This window comes from Bombus bifarius, unplaced genomic scaffold (genome assembly GCF_011952205.1).
Source record: "Bombus bifarius isolate JDL3187 unplaced genomic scaffold, Bbif_JDL3187 scf7180000009125, whole genome shotgun sequence".
NCBI lineage: Eukaryota > Metazoa > Arthropoda > Insecta > Hymenoptera > Apidae > Bombus > Bombus bifarius.
In genome coordinates, this window is record NW_022884914.1 from 6,404,621 (window position 1) to 6,421,689 (window position 17,069).

The following is a 17,069-nucleotide window of genomic DNA, read 5'->3' on the forward strand; positions in this document are numbered from 1 at the left end:
TGCTACCCACGACGGATCACTGCCACCTCCGCCAAGATCATATTTTTAGTAATAAATTTTTTCCCAAGGGAGAAAACCATCTCGTTAATGTGACGTTTATACCGCGCTGCCTGCTGATCGTCGATCGACGCGCCTCGAACCGTGAATTTCCGCGTTTCCAACTTCCTTTTTTTATGCCGTTTATCAACCCACTTCCTTGTCGGTGGCGCCACCTATGTCGCGCAACGATGCTATGTGAATTTTTCATCGAATCGAGCGGATGGTGAACCGCCTTTAAAGTTTAAACGCTCGGTGCTACGCGTTAGGTGCGCGTACACGAGGCTTGGTATAAACGTTGATCAAAGTCGAACGCAGGAATGAGCGGGGAAATTAGGATTGCGCTGGGTTTACGTACGTTAGCGATCGAATTGATATGTTTGTTGGTGGTGGTTGATGTCGACGTAGCCGGCGGTGGCGGCATAGGCGATTGCACCGGCAACCCTCTGAGCTGTTCGAGAAACGGTAGGAACATCAAGGATTGCGGCCCCGACATGCTCAGCTGGCTCTTTGTCATCTGAGCCTGTAGCTCCTGGATGTTGTGCTGCATGATGTGCTCTTGCTGCCGCTTCAAGTGCTCCGTTTGCATCCGTTGTATCTCGATTTGCTTCTGCGAGTCGACGGTCATGTGCGCAGGATACGACTGCAAAGCCATGGGACGAGCAATTAGAGGGATGATGAATCACGTTGTGGCGGGCAAAAAACAGAGAATGAAATTTCCCTTCCATCTTTGCTTTCTGGAAAACGAAAGACAGCGTAGCCCGCTACGCTCGGGTATTCATTTTCTGCTTTTCAGTTGGAACGACAAGGACGAGGAAATGTAACGTGGGAAAAATTGTTAGATTCACGGGTGGTTTAATCTTTCGAGGAAGAACGACAATATTTCCCTTTATTCCGTTTTCCTCGCAGCGTAACGATGTTGTTTCAGATTCGTTTCGAAATTCCAATGGAAAATTGATAATTAAATTCTGTTCTTAAACAATTTCGTATAAGCACGATCGAGTGTCGTAGAAATTTTCTCGACTACGCACGGCATAAAATGTAACGAAGACAGGCATAAGTATATTCATATGCAATTTACACGTTCAAGAGGAAACTTCGCAATGTGTTAATCCTACAAATGCATTATTAACGCACAAAGTGTCTAGTATTTGTAATCTCAAAAATACCTATACATTTACGAATTTCGTTATTCTTTTCGTTAGAAAGATAGTGGAAATAGATGATAAGAATGACCTGACATCGATTCTCACAAATAACTGCACATGTACGTATGTAAAATAAACATAGATATTGTAATATAGTCGAAACTAATCTAAAACCATGATACAAGCTACGCAAGGGACAGTAATATTTTTCCACAAACTTGCCGTCGACAAGGCAGCTACGCGATTTATTACCGTATAATTTCCTCTGTAACACCGATAACGACAGCGTCGATACGCTTTCGCAAACGCAAGCGCAATACATATTTTAACATTCAAACTATAATTTAATCTCCATCGCGTCAAAGTTTCAGCTATCGTTATAAACCAAGTTTTACCAGGTTATTCTACGCGACTATATTTTCCACGGAAATCGGGACTAAAGCTCCATTTTTTCTTTTTTTTTTTTTTTATCTAAGCATCGATTCACGAAACCAGTTCCAGTCCAAGTTTTCCCAGAAAGCGTAATAAAAGACGCGATCGACGCACCACACGAGGCATTGACTTTAATTATTGGTTATCGAATGCGTAAAACGGAAGCTAGCTCGAGCGAGAAAAACGCGACAGAAAAACGAACGTTATTTACCTCGAAGTGATAACGCGACCAGGAAGGAATCTGCCAGTTTTCTCTTTTAACCAACGTTCTTAATCGTTCTCGTCCATACTTACATAAACGTACCTACTTTAGCTGTGTAGCATCGATGTCAATCGCGAGATATCGTCCAGGCAAATGCTAGTTTGATGATCCAGCGAATATTCCGCAAAATATAACAAGCTCGAGTGATATTCACGGTTTATTTCCCACGAAACTTCCGACTCCGCTTATGCAATGTAGATGGTGCGGAACGCATTATTTATGCTTATGAAAATTTCGTATTATGCGCATTATTAATTCACTCGCGAGCGTAACGTAACCACGCTTAATCTTTTTTCTGTTTTCCATTCTTTTTTTTTTTCACGCGCCCCTGGTGATCACCGCCGCGACGATCGTTCGGAACGGATTCGACTCATTGTTCCGGCAATTTGCATTGAATGCCCGTGAAAACCTGCAGCAAGCGATCTTGAACACGTAATCGGGCCGATATTTTCGATTGTTCCGTCATTGTCGCACAAACGATTCGTTGTATAATCCGAATAGGGAAACTGGGATGATCGGCGCTTGCTCGGCGCTTTTATTGCGTGGGTGTGACGCTCGAGTTTTCGTGCTTCTAGCCGTGTTTCGTGGGTTAATTTAAGTTTTCGCGAATCGTCGAACGTTTCGTTGGGAATGTTAAATGTAAATATCAAGGAATGCGGACAGGATTTATTATTAACGCGTTCGTGGCTGGTAATTTTAGGGAAATCCTGAAGTAGGAAACCGCAAATTTCTGTAATTACGACAAACATAGCAACTTGAAGAGTTCCCTTCAAATATCATTTGGAGTCGTTGACGTAATGTTGCGGTTGTTAATATGTTAAACAAGAGATATTAACATTCGGGGGTGTAAGTAGAGGAGCGAGTAAGCAAAGTTATACGAATGTTGGGGAAAATCTGGTTCTGATTTAGCATCGAAACATGCGTGTTGCAGACTAATCTTTGGGAATAGTATGTGTTTCAAAGTATACGGAATTTTTAAAAACAAGACTAGTAATTTTAATGCAACGTTACGAATAGAAATAATATCTTTCTAGTTAAACTAGTCGATTATTTATAGTTCTATGGAAGGCGAAATAATATTAATGATAATCATCTACGTACAAAATATTTGAGTGCACATTGTATACAATAAATCCAATATCCAAATTTACATCCCCGTGCAGTTGTACAAATTTCCATACCGCGGGGTGTAATGATATTCCAGATACGCACGTAATATTGTACGTAACCCGATAATTAGATCATTGATTATTTGCCTCGGCGTTCCAACGAAAGTACAATTTTCCTCCGATGCTTTTCAAGAAGTACAAAGTAAAAGCGTGTACAACGTTGACCCTTTTCCTGTGAAAGTAGGACGTAAATACACGCCCATCGTGGATAGCCAAGGGTTAAGGTGACCGCGGTTGGACCGGTAGAAACCGGGCCGAATGGAATATTTCTTTTCCAGCGGTGTCCATTAGTCAGAGGCGACTAGGTGCCGCTATTAATTCAACGAGACAGGTTTTCAACGCGGCTCCCGTTTCCACCACGGTGTAACAATTCAACGTGGCTAATATCATTGTACTTTCCTACGACCTGGCTGTGGTCCAGATATGCTTGAAGTTTAAAGTCTATTTTAGACGATAAGGAAGACGTTTATTCATCCAGCCTGGGCACCAGCTGAAACGTCACATATGCACGATATTAAGCGCGCGAGCAGGTTCCCTCTCCTTCATTCGTTTCTGTATCCTTCTATTTCTCTCTCTCTTCCTTTCTCTCTCTCTCTCTCTCTTTCTCGTTCTCTCTCTTTGGTTGCCTTTCGACGCGCGATTATTAATCCTCGACGCGGATTGTAGAAGATCGCGAGCCATGATTTACGATCGCCATAGGACACACGGATTCGTTTGGATAAACCGCTTGTATTCTTCGCAAAGGGTCGTTTTTCTTTTTTTCTTTCTGATGAAAAAAGAAGGAGGAAAGGAGCAATGTGTTCGGTGTTTGCCTTTCCTTGCAAGAACGTTACCATGTGACTTTCGACTTTTTTCAGGGGAACCTGATGATTCACGTTGTCGGGATATGAGAGGAAAAGAATGTAAAGTGTTAACGGTTTCGTGGAGTTATTTATAATATTTGATAAAAGCGAAACAGAAGTCAAATTGGTCAACTTTACTGTTTACAAATTCCTCAATTTTAATGTCACAGCATGTGAATGGGGACTATGTTCTCAGAAACGAAAAGATTTATTTTAATGGAAATCAGTTTGGCTTCCGTGTAATGACGATTTGTAACAGCAATGCGAAATGTCGAAAAATTCATCGATTTATCTGTTGCGTGGTCGTAAATGTGTTGAACGATAGCGATTATTTGTTAGAGCTTGAAAGACGAGTCACCAGTTTTCTCGAGCTCTGTTCTTGAATGAACCGAGCTAGGCCACTTCATAAGGGAGTGCGCCTCCAAAAATATCACCACCATGAAAAACTGGCGAAACGATCGAGAAATATCACTATTCGCGCATTCTTGTCACGATGAAGGCGTCTTTTCCTAATAAATCTTTTTTGTCCTCGTTATACTTACTCTTTTTCTTATCATTAAGCGTAAAAATCATTTGCTTCATAGAAAGCTTCTAAGTGATTCTAAATATACATGACATTACATGCGTAGTGAAATACTTTCTAAACAATGAACATTAAATCCCTCGTCAATATCGTTACCATTCATTTCTAGTAAATCTAACTACAGTATCATTAACTTTCTAGTACCATTATCTTCGTCTACCGTAACAAGGAAATGGTTGCTACTTCTACTTAAAATCTAGACGATACAAATTCCTTCGAATACGGTCGCCATTAAAGAAGAAAACAATAAAAATATCCCCGCATTCGCTCATAAACAACGTTCAACCCACAAAGATCGTTGGGCAGATCGTTGGGTACTTTTATCGAGTACATCGATCGACGTATCTTTCGAGAGTTAGGCTTCATTGTTTTACCTGCATCGATGGTACGATATTCACGTCTATCGGTAGGATCCGCATATTAAACAGCCTCTGTATGGAAATGCACTCGTTAGCACTAATTATTCTTGCGGCCGCGCTAATTGCCGCGTTGTGTGCGCCGTAAAAAAACAACACCGTGAAGATCGCGAGAAAAACCGGCCGGACAATCGGTTTTTTTCCATTCGAGTCCTGTTGCTTATGGAATATTTCCGATGTTCAGGATCGTAACGACAATATTGCCAATAATAACGGATAACATTTTTGCTGGCAACGAGTTGGAAGAGGCACGCTTGACTCTCTGGAAGATTAACGAAGATGCGTGGTACCGATCTTTGGCAAACTGTCGAATAAAATTTTACATTCTGCTACGTTTGCTATGTTTTGTCTAAACGTATATTACCATTTTCGGTAGAGTATTATATTTTACATCGAATCGAACATTACTTTCAAGGTACAAGTTATCGAACAACTCGTAGTCTTATCGTATTTTAGTTTCGCATCGTTATATCGTTAGCAAACGATATTTAAAGCAACTAATGCTTTTTCAGACCCAAGTAAGAACAACAATAATTATTTTCCTTGGAAGCAAACAAAGTTCTGGTTGTAGAGAGTTAAGAAACGACGCGGTTGCGTGCGTTCATTAACAGATTCGTCGTCTCGGTCGTGTTAGTCGTGGTTTGGTGCGGCGACACGAAAACGCGAACAATGCCCGACGTCGGACAATAAACGGCTGTGCAATTTCAGGAACCATTCTAACGGCCTCAGCTATAATCGGCATACCGGCACCACAGCCAATGGAACTTCATTATTCATTTGCAAAGTTCAGTTATGCCGATGATACGTATCCATGACAGCTATACCGCCCACAGTGGCTAAATATAAACAGGCGGGGTGCCAGCAAGTTCCATTCACATTCACATCCACACACAAGGCGACGCGCTCGCCGCTTCAGTAAGTGAGTATAAGAATATGAGGAGCCCCGTTCTGAATATGCATCCGCGCATTGACGCCAACTGCACCGCCTAAACTTAGCCGTGCAATTACTGAAACATACCTACCCCCATAATCGCTCTTCTGCCGGTTATCTCTGCCGCCGCTGTTTTCGATCGGACCACGCGTATTCAGCCGCTGTCGCCCGATTTATTGATGCATTCGCGATGCGTCGAACCACGAGGTGTCATTCTACTTTGACAGCGTTGAGCTTGATTTCTCGTCAAGACGAGGCGATCGAACAGGACAGATATTGAAACGACGCAACGGGATGGTAATTTTAAACCACAGTTTTGACGAACGTTCGCCGCTTGACCTGGTCAGTGTTGACCGCGCGTCTTTCAATAGGATTGACATTCATCTTACCACTGATAACATTATCAGTTTCGGAATTTTTTCCCATACAAACGACGCGGAGTTTGACGAACTGAAAACGCGTGTTATGGAGTTCGCGAAATGGTCTTTCGTCGCGGCCGCGGCCAGCTAGTAACGAAAGACGAAGGCTAAAGGCCACGAAATTTGAATCTAGATTTAGAATCGGAGCCACTGGAGTGCAAGGGGACATGCACACCAGGGATGACGTAGATCCACCGGAAGCGGTTCATACTTCACGTGCGTTATAAAGACTGTCACTGTGGCACTGTCTAAAATTACGACGGGCCAGCCAACACAGTGGCTTGAATACAAGCCTAGCAAAAGCTGGATCGAAGATATGTACAATGTTTGCCGGACGATATACCGATCTTTTTTTCCATCCCTTTATATGTATATACATATGTGTGTTTTTTTGTCTTTGCATTCGAAACATATCGCTATGCATTTTACCCCTGCCACCTCCGAAACTGTCACGCGAATCGATCGAACCAGACGGAAAACGAAACTCGAACGAAACGCGGATTCCCTCGTGAAATATGCAACGCGAAACAAACGAGCGCCAACAGAGAGAAAGAACGGACGCGACAAAGAGGAGCCGTTGGCCTGCACTCTTAATGGAATTTTAAAAGAGCGAAGCCAGAATTCGACGACACGCAGGGGTGGCCTGGGGGATACATAAATTATGGACCGCTTTGAACGGGATTCGCTCGGTAGCTCGCTTCTCCCGTTGCTGGCCGCTTCTGCAATGAAACTTGTGAATGCGGAATCTAGGGCAACCGGAAGCGGTATTTTCGTGGCCGGGCTTTTCCACCCGGGGAACAGCGCGTTATTTTGCCAGGAAGGCCCACCGGCCATCCAGCACCCTGATAGATTCTTTGCCTCGGAACCATGAAAAATCCAAGTCTTCGACAACGTGCATCGATTCCGTGGCGACGCTCGCGGGACGAGAATCGTTGCTGGATTCTTGCTCCACGCGATTCCTCTTCGCGATTCTATTTGTACATTTATATTGGCTTTTAGGGTTTGTTCTACTGGATTTCTTTTTAACTCGATGGCATCACGATTCGTTGATAACGAAGTTTCTGATATCGAGTTTGTCACTTGTTGGCAGAATTTTCGATATGAACGATTTTAGAGCTTAATCGATTACCGAAATACTTTTATAAGATAAAAGAAACCGAAACTTCTATACTCGTGAAATGTACAACGTTTTATCGTCGAAAAAATTGTATTCAATTTTATAAGCAATTCTCGAAGTGTTGAAAATATAAAGCTTTCAGAATTAGAAACAGGAATATTCATCCGTACAAAGTAACATTAGACAACAATTAGTCAGAGTGAATTATTCTACCATTACTGCTTCTTACCATGAAATTATACTTTATCTTCCGTATATAACTCACTTCTCGTTTCTCTCGATTGCCAGCAGTGTATATCATTGTCTGTCAAGTTTGAAAGACATTAACTGCCTCGTCGCGACAGATCGTAATATCAATTTGCAATAACTCTATCAAATTTGAACGAAGTTTGCTTCTTGCTTTGCCTCTATTATCATCGTCATTGACATTTCCTCCCACTTTAAGCGTTTCAAAAATTTTACCTTTTTTCCACGTTTCGTTATAGGCGAGAGATCCCTTAGGACAGAAAATGAAATGGCTATTTCGCGTCCCTATACCCCAACCCATCGTTGCTACGCCCTTTGACGGAACAACATCCAACGATAAAGAATAATTTGTTTAAGCGGAATCACAGGAACGACGCAAACGGAGTTCGACTGACTACAAACGGCGGGCTCCCCGTCGGTCTTCTGGTTCCGAGAAACGCGTGAGCACGCGTCAGAGGCTATACGTTTGGTATCGACATCGCGGAATCCATAATCATAGATCACAGAGAGAGCGAAGCACACACGTAGAAGACGGTAGGCAGTGCGGCGATACGCTGCAACCAAGATATTTTCGGGCGACTTTATTGGCCGATGTTTATTATCTATTCCGCCGCCTCTAATCCTTTTGATATTCCCCATCGGCGGATAAACAAATTGCACGATCACCGCGCGGCGTGCTGCGAAACCTTCTCCCGGGGTCAGCTTCTCGAAAGCGGTAATATTAATAATTCCCTTTGCACCGCCGCGGCTCTATCGACTACAATATTATCCGACTAAACGGACCCGTCTTCCATACCGCTGCAACCAATATACACACCAGCCTTTCAACCACGTCACAAAGACGACTTTGTTTCGTTTTCATCTGGCGCGACGTCGCTTCTCACCGATTGTGCTCGCGTCTGGAGAACAGACCGCGTTTGCCAATCTTTCGGATGGATTAGATATGGTTACGTGCAAACAGTACGATCGACTGACTATGTTCTTACTTGTCTGTTCGCCGTTTTGTACATGTCGACTCCTTCCTTTTTCTTGGCAAATAATTTCCATAGCGAATAGACAATTTGTTAAATTCACGAACTCGAGATTTATTATGAGTTTTAACATTTTTGCAATTCGATATGAAAGATATATGTGATAGGAAATTGCTTTTAATCGATATTCTTGAACGACTTGTTCTATGCAAAAATTCTTGTATGTAGATACACCGAAGTAAAATACGCACGGATGTTTGATAAATTAATTGGTTTTCTAAAATTGTATTCTGTAGACTGTACTGTACGCTGCCACGTTCTACGTGTGTAAGTAGAATTTCTTTTTATTTAGTTATACATATAAATGGCACGAAAACATAGTAGATTGTAATATCAAACTTGCGATGCTGATTTACGGGTCAAGTGCACTAACTGTATATAAATATTATGACTATGAGTTGTTGATATCGATATACACGTGTCATGTTTCTCTGTCATGAAAAAGAAAATGTTATAAGTATGCGGTGAAATTGTAACTATGTATTTGTGTGAAATGTTAACAATAAAACTGTTTGTCTCGGAAAACATGCTGGATGCTTGTTTTGACTTCAGAGAATTCTCTTTATGAATAATACTTCCTTATTGCAATTATTATACATACATCAACATCAACGCCGACATCGATATATATTTTTCACAGTGGACGCAAAACAGTTTCAGGAAGATAGAGGAAATCTTTCTTCGATTTATTCTAAACGAAAGCTGAACCCCCTGACTGGTGACGCGGGAACTAAATGAGGCGGCATAGCATGAAATAATATTTATGCTTCCGGAAACGTACGGCGCCTGTACGGCACGAAGCTCATAACTCATCGGCAGAATGTATCAATGAACCGTAGAATTCCTTTAAAAAGCGTGCCATTCGTCTTGTTGTAAAATTGTATTTAAAAATTGAATCAATCAGATCAAACACATACGTTCTACTTAAAAATTTCACTTACAGTAATATTATACGTAATCGATAATCATTTTATTTTGACTTAATATTTAATCCTTTTATTATTAATACCTACTAATATATATTGATAAAAGATTACTACAAATGTTCCAACGCTTTCGCGAGCAACTATACGTTATATCGACGCTCGTAAATGTATCGTCGAACGCATCGTAAGATTTGTGTGCGAGTATTCAGGAATTAGACGTCAAAGTAGATAGATCAACTTAACAACTACCGTTGCTCGAATCCTAATTCCACCCCAAAAATCTCTTCTCTGGGGCACTCGCTGCTCTCGTTAGGACGCTTTAACCCGCGTATCTCAGGAGTACGCGAACGTAGCATAGCACGGACCACACGGTAAGGCGAATAGAGTTATCGTGTGTTCAGTACTGTTGAGCGTGTACGGCAAACACCGCGGCTGACGTTAACAGCGCCGGGAATACTTTATAAGCGCGCCGGTTTCATCGCCTTAAACCGCGCACTCCGTTTTATTCGCTGTCCAACGCCGCGTTCTCTTATCTTTTACGATTCCCTGTCCACGCGTTCCACCTCGTCCATGCGAGCTGACACGAATACCGTGGCCGACAGCGAGCGTGTTCAAGCGGCGTTCGCACTCTCGAAATCGGCGTCGCGCACGAAACGATGTTTGTCAGCGCGTGCTCGGCCGCTCGTAAACATCCTACCAAACGTTCATCGTGGTAATCGAACTCGTGTAATGGAACAATGGATAACGGGTTGTCGACACGAGTTTATGCAATCGAAATTATGATTCTGTTTGACTTTCGATCAGGAAACGATTTGTCAACGATGTGATTTTGGTGGGCGGTGAAAGAGATTTAGAAGTCGTAAATTCAGTACAGAATCACAGAGAATAAAGTAGTAGATTATAATCTTGTAATCATTCAAATTTATATAAACACGTGACCATCGACCGTGTCGATCATATGTATTCAATGAGCACAATGGTCTAATAACTTTGCCACAATAACTATGTAACCGTGTAACTTTTTAATAGTGGTTTGATCATAACCATATAACTGTCGAATTGTGTTTTGACGAGACTGACTTACCAACGATTCAGATAATTTATCAAGCACGAGAATATAAATAATTAAAATTTCAAGAGTTCGCCTGAATTTTTCGCTAGAGTAGTATACCGTTGAAGGTTTTTACGCGAATAAACTTTCTGTCCGAATTAGGGGTAATGGGGTTACTTATACGAAATTGTGACGTTATGATAAAATATTGAATATTCCATAGACATACTCTGCTTTGGTTATTCTCATCCTTCTTAATCAGATGCTCGTTTTATTTATACTTTTAAAGTAGCACATAGATACGATATATTATAATAATTCGATATTCTATCCTTCATAATCTCCATTCGATTTCCCTTTAGCTCATAGATGTAAAACAAATTCGCTAAAAGCACGCGTTCATTCGCCAAACTGCAAGGAAATTCCAAGTAGAATCAGACAAGGCGCGTCAGCCTACACGTTCACAACGACACACATTATACATATTTCTGTTGGACGTTCTACACGCTGTACGTATAGCATTCTTCTTTTATTTTATCGGGCCACGTCTCTGAATCGCGTTGCTTCCATACCCGATGGTCCAGGGACTGCGAGTTGCATTAACAGCATTAAAGATCGTACGATGATGGTGCACGGTTGACAGCGGATATCGAGGAGAATATTCCTCTTAGCGGCTGAAAGCTAGAGACGCGCGTCGGTCGAAATAAGCCGCGACGATGACCCGACTGTCAGTAGGATTATTGTCTTTGGCTTCTTATCTCTGACGGGGAGCTCTTTCTGCGAGGATCGTCGTACGTGAAACGACGGACGTGGCTCCCTTGGGACTGGGGGACGTCGGGACGCGACTGAACCAACCCCGTCACCTTTCGAGCAACTGAGCAGTCCTATCGTTGCTACCTCCTTTTCGTCACGACTTTTCTTCCTTTCTTCGCTGTCGTCGCCACTCTTTCTCTCCCTCAGTCTTTTCCCTCTTCTCTCTTTTCTTTCTCTGGTTATCCTCTTCCGTCGATCCCTTTTTTCGCTTCTTTCTCTGCTCTGCTGCCTTCTTCCCTCCGACAGCGATCCATCTCAGACGCGTATTACCAGCGACTCTTTTTCCGCGCCCAACCCCTTTTCAACGGACAGCCGCGAACACAGCTTGCGTTTTTTTCGTCTTTGTCCTATCGTCGCTGTTGCCGTCAACGTTTCGCCTCTTCTCGAGAGGATTCTCCTTCTCGTCGACGCGGTTTCTTCCAACCGTCAACCACTACACCGTTGCTCTGCCATCTTCGACACCTCGATTGGTTTATGGGAACGTGGCGACGTGCTCCGTTGTCGTTACGACGGACGTATCGCCGAGGAGTGCATTCCTCGTGAGAGTGTCGACGCTGTTGTGACGCTCGATTTGAAAAAATATTTATTCGAGAGGAGAACGATGGCTCTGAGAGAAAGCGAGGACGTGTGTATATGTGGTTCTCTTCTTATTGGTTCCTTTTTTGTTGGGAAACTGTCGAGTTATCTGTGGGCGATGATTCGTCAAAGAGGTATTCGCAAATTTGCTCGTTTTGCGAGAGTTATATACGCTGAATATGAATTGTTCGCGTATAATTTGGCATCAGTCAGAATTATTATGCTATAGTTTTAGACAGCGCTGTTTCAGGTGATATACTCTCCGGTCGAAAATAATCTTTCAAATCTAAAATAATCATCCAAGGCCAAAGAGGAATATACCTAGCGATACTATTTGGCTACTCCGCTGCTTCGTTTGTTGTCTTTCACGTTCATTTGTTTTAAGAGTTTGAAGCGCAAGCTCGTAGAAATACAACTTTTACAAAAGGCGTAACAGTATTGCAAAAGCTGGCATGTGTTGTTGTTTAAAATTATAAAACTGACTTGGATAAATTAATTCTGCCATATTCGTACTTCTTCTGTCATCCTATACGTGTATCAAACAACAGCCCGAAATCGTTCGTGTTACATTATGACGAACAAGCTAAATTAACGATATAACGTAATCTCTAAGCGTAACGCAACGCGAACAGCTTAATTTAGATAATACTATTCACTCAGTTCTTGTCCTTTTGTTTTCCATTTACCTACTACCCTACTAATTGTAAATACTTCAGTCACCTTTGAATAGCATCTGAAAACAGCTGTCCACGCAACGAAATCGCTACGGATTGGGTCACTCGTGACGTCGTTTACAGCCGGCAAACCAAGGGGCATTAACGTTCTAACACCACCGTTAACGAAGACAAAGTAGAGGAAGCCTCTTAAGCCCCGAAGCTTAGCTCGAACAGTACTGTTTTAGATGCTACAGCATCCCATCCGACGTTCATCGTCCAACTCGAACAAGTCGATTGTTTCACTCGCGCGTATCACGTATGTATATGCCTCTTTAAATAACAACCAAGACATTGTCAAGAGATTAATCAGTCGGCCAGTGATGATACAATCGTCTTCTCTGTGTTACTATAGTCGATTGCGAACGAATCACGTGAGAAGCAGAACCGAACTTGTTTTCCAATAACTGACAATGTCGCTATAAACTATAAGGTATCGAAGGTATTTTAAAAATGAAAAAGTAACGAACGTACCATCGTACCAACACTTTTGTATTAATAGTTTCTATTCCCATCTCTGTTCTATTCAATGGTCGACCAATGACGTTCTTTCTCGCGCGACACTGACTGTATCCGAATACTACGCATAAGTCCTCCTAGATCGTAAATTCGAATTCTTAGAACCTTAGAAGTACGTAACCAAGCGACAGATTCGACTTCGAATAAATTCTCGACGAAGATTCGATCGTGTAACGTTACCACCATTGGGTTCGTCGCGCGACCTTACAAATCGTCATCCAACGACACCCAACATCTGGTAATTCGCTCACAATTAAAACAACGCTGGAAGATGTCGTTTCCTCTCGTCTCCGCCGCCTAGAAAGTGATTAATTCCTAACAAGGCGAGCTTTGCTCTCGCCACTTGAGCGACCACCGCGGCACACGGGGTTGAGAGGTAGCGCGAGATCGGAGAAGGACGAACGAGTGGAGAACGACGGAGTAAAAAAGGAAAGGTAGTGAAAGAGAAAAAAGACAGAAAGAGAGACGGTAGAAAACACTACAATGCGGAGCGCCCACCTAGCTACTACCACCACTACCCCACAACCTCCTTCCCCCTAGTTCGAGCTCCTTGCCAAGGGGAGAGGTACAATAAACAGCCCCTTGGGTTCCGCCGACTTTAATTAATTTTATATGTGTTGCGGCCACGCGGCCGCGAGAATGAAGTCACAGGGCACCACCGAGCTGTGTTCCTCCTCTTTATTCTCTGGCTCTGCCCCCTCGAACTCCCAGCAGCCCTCGATATATAGTCGCGTCTCCGTTTCCACGGTCTTTCTTTCTCTCATGGTAATTCTCCGTCGGTTGTTCGAGCCGAGCCTCGTGTTTCTCGCGCAGAGAAACAGAGAGAACTCCGGGGATCGCCACTCGAGAAGGAGAATAATACCCAGGATGCACGTGCCACGGTGGACTCTCTTCCTCTCCCCTTGGTAAACCGCGATTGTAATTCATCGTTCCGCGACGTTCGCGCTTTTCTTTGTACGCCAGCCACTTTTTTTTACCATCGAGAACTCAGGGGAGAATCGTTCGCGGCCGACCATTCTGGGTTTTCTATCGCTCGTTCCTTCGAGTCGTGGTATTGCGGCAGGTTTGCTCTGTTTGCATAGAAAAATGGCAAGAGAGAAGATACGTATATCGAATCGCTGTTTGAACGAGCACGTTTCGTGGACGCTGGGAAATTATGCGCACGCAAGGAGCCAACATCCGGCTGGAATGCGACATTGCTTCGAGGGAATGCTCGAGCTTGGATGCTTCTTCGACTGATTGAGCCGCGCGATCGGTTAATCGGCTGTGGAGAAGCGCGCTCGCTTCTTCCTGTGCTCAATTCTATCGCGCTGCGCGATCTTAATTGATACGCTAAGCGTTCCCTGGATTTTTCTCGATTCTTTTATTTAATCGGCTCTATGTTCGTCGAGTCAGCCTGTATGGGCGATTGTTTCTTTATGTGTTTCTTTATGTCGAAGTTGTGTCTTCGAGGAGGATGAAATTGCGATGATGGTCGAGAGATGCGGAGATCGAGCCTCGTAAAAGTGATCGTGAAAGTGCGTTAGATGAACAGGTCTTCGATTTAGTGAAAGATAATTCTATATAGCTCGTCTTGGAATTCATTTTATGCGGCCTTAAACGTTTGTATCGAAATTATTTTCTTTGGCAAAGCCATTACTAATATTTTTGCTAATTTGTTAATTTAACTAGGCGTATCTGGTCAAAAGATGGCTTCAAGAAAAATGACTTTTAGTATTTAACAACCAGGCATCGATTTCACAAACGTTCGAAATATAAACCATTATATCTTCGGTTTCAATGCAGGTACAGCTTTCTTATTTAATGTACGTATAGATAAGCTATTTTCGTGCTATATTGCAGCAACGACTTGATCTAAGCGAATATCGCAGATACGTTCTGTTGACTTAACATGGCAGATTTATCGTTAAACGATTTAATTTTCATTCATACTTGGAAAATATTTCCGTATTATTATCATATAGATTACACGTAACATGAATGTAAATGATAAACATAATTCTTCCAGAGATCCGAGTATTGACGTTTTTATGGATATTGATCGTCTGAAATTATATTGCTTCCACAAGAAAAGTTTCCCTTGAAGATACGATTACATCGAATGTGTTAAATACGGCTAGTATGGTGTTCACGGACCAATAGCTTAATTATGATTGATTCTATTAGAACGTGTTGTAAAATATACAATATAGCAGAATGCATACCTGACACGTGTTTCAGCATTCTTAGTTGTCATACATCACCGTTTAGTCAGTAAATCGCTACTAGTATCGCTAGTAGGCATGAAATGACAACTGTGAATGAATAACGAATAACCTACTCGGGATAAGGAGAATATTTAATAAATGATAAGGACATTTCAATAATTGAGTGAGACTTGAATTTCACATCTGAAAGAATTTACTGTAACTAGTGAATGTAGAACAAATGAATAAATGAATTACAAATGAGTCGTAACTATTATGAATGATATGCGTTTCTTTTGTACCATATTGTGTAAAGTTACAGAATATTTCATAAACACCTTTAACAGAATATTTCTGGCGTCGTTAATATAGCAATTTCCGGAATACTGAAAAACATCCGTTGTTTATTCGTCGCAGGGAAGTCATACAAATTTTTTAAAACCTTAGGTCATCGTGTAACTAATAAAATTTTATCCGTTTCTCTTTTTCTCACAATCTTTTTCACAAGATTTTTGCATGGAAAAATCATCATTATCCTGTATTGGAATCCTGAATCAAAAAATATATATTTTCAGAGCAGAGAAAGACGAACCAACAGCTCGCCGCCAATTTATTTCCAACACCGTGAAAACGTCACGTGTGTTCAGACGATCCGACAACAAATCGTTCCAACATGCCGAGTCGCTTCAGAAATTCGAAGGAGATCGACCCTCCGGTTCGTTAACGATTTCATCCACATTGTGTGTCCAGGGGTGGAACAGTTGTCGCGTCGCCGCGTGCCATGTATCGTAAGCTGATATGAGTCGCGTTCCGGCGCGGTGCATCTGTACAGAAATATGCAATATTTATTTCGGCGCACGCGCCTCCACTCGCGCGTCCCGCCGGCGAAACGTGAGAACCGAAATAAAGATTCGGACGACACGCGGGAACCGGGGTAAACCAGAAATACGCGTGAATTGAAACTCGCATCCTGGCAACGCAACGGCGGGAACACCGGCCAGCGGCGTGCTCGTTTTGGAATAGCGCTTGTTAATTGCCCCTCGAGCCGCTCGAATTACACTTCAATTATCTAAACAGACCGATTGACCTTTTGCACCCGTTGCTCCGCGCAACCAACATCCTCTAACCACGCTTTCCTCGCTTCCGCTTCGATGGGGTTGTGATTTCTGACTTTCATCTTGCTTGATCAAGTCCACCTTCCCACGGTTTCTTAGCTTCGTTGCACGATCAACGTTCAATTCTCAAGAAACAAGTGACTTTGAAGCACTTCCATCGCAAGAAAATGACACGGACAATAATAAATTTTAAGGTAAATTTTTAAAACGGCGACGGCGTAAGCAGTCTTGGGATTTCTACCTAGTTCAGTTGATTAAACGTTTCTTCGGAAAAAGTTCGGAAAAGAGAAAAAGATAAGAAAGTAGGTCGATTTCATCACCTAGGAAGAGAGATCATTCCGTCGTCATAAAATAGAATTTTTACTCGTAGAAAAAGTTGTAGATAACAAGAGAAACTATCTAATGGCTAGTTGATATCAGGTTAATTACCGGCTATCCACGATGAAAATTACAAGCAGATATAAACGAAAAAAAATAGCCGAAGAACAGTATATTCGTACTACGTAGATCGAATACTACTCGTGCTCGTTAATTGTCC

The 17,069-nt window shown here is 42.4% G+C and overlaps 1 protein-coding gene across 4 annotated transcripts in view; it reads right to left on the reverse strand.

Moving 5' to 3' along the window:
- LOC117213563 (transcription factor SOX-6) overlaps positions 1 to 17,069 on the reverse strand; it is a 324,095-nt gene that overhangs the window by 7,936 nt on the left and 299,090 nt on the right. For 3 of the 4 annotated variants that reach the window (XM_033459006.1, XM_033459008.1, XM_033459007.1), the window contains one exon: positions 395 to 679. The exons of the other annotated variant lie outside the window; for it this stretch is intronic. In XM_033459006.1, the coding sequence (XP_033314897.1) occupies positions 395 to 679 (285 nt within the window). The remainder of the gene's footprint in view (positions 1 to 394; positions 680 to 17,069) is intronic. 4 annotated transcript variants of the gene reach the window in all.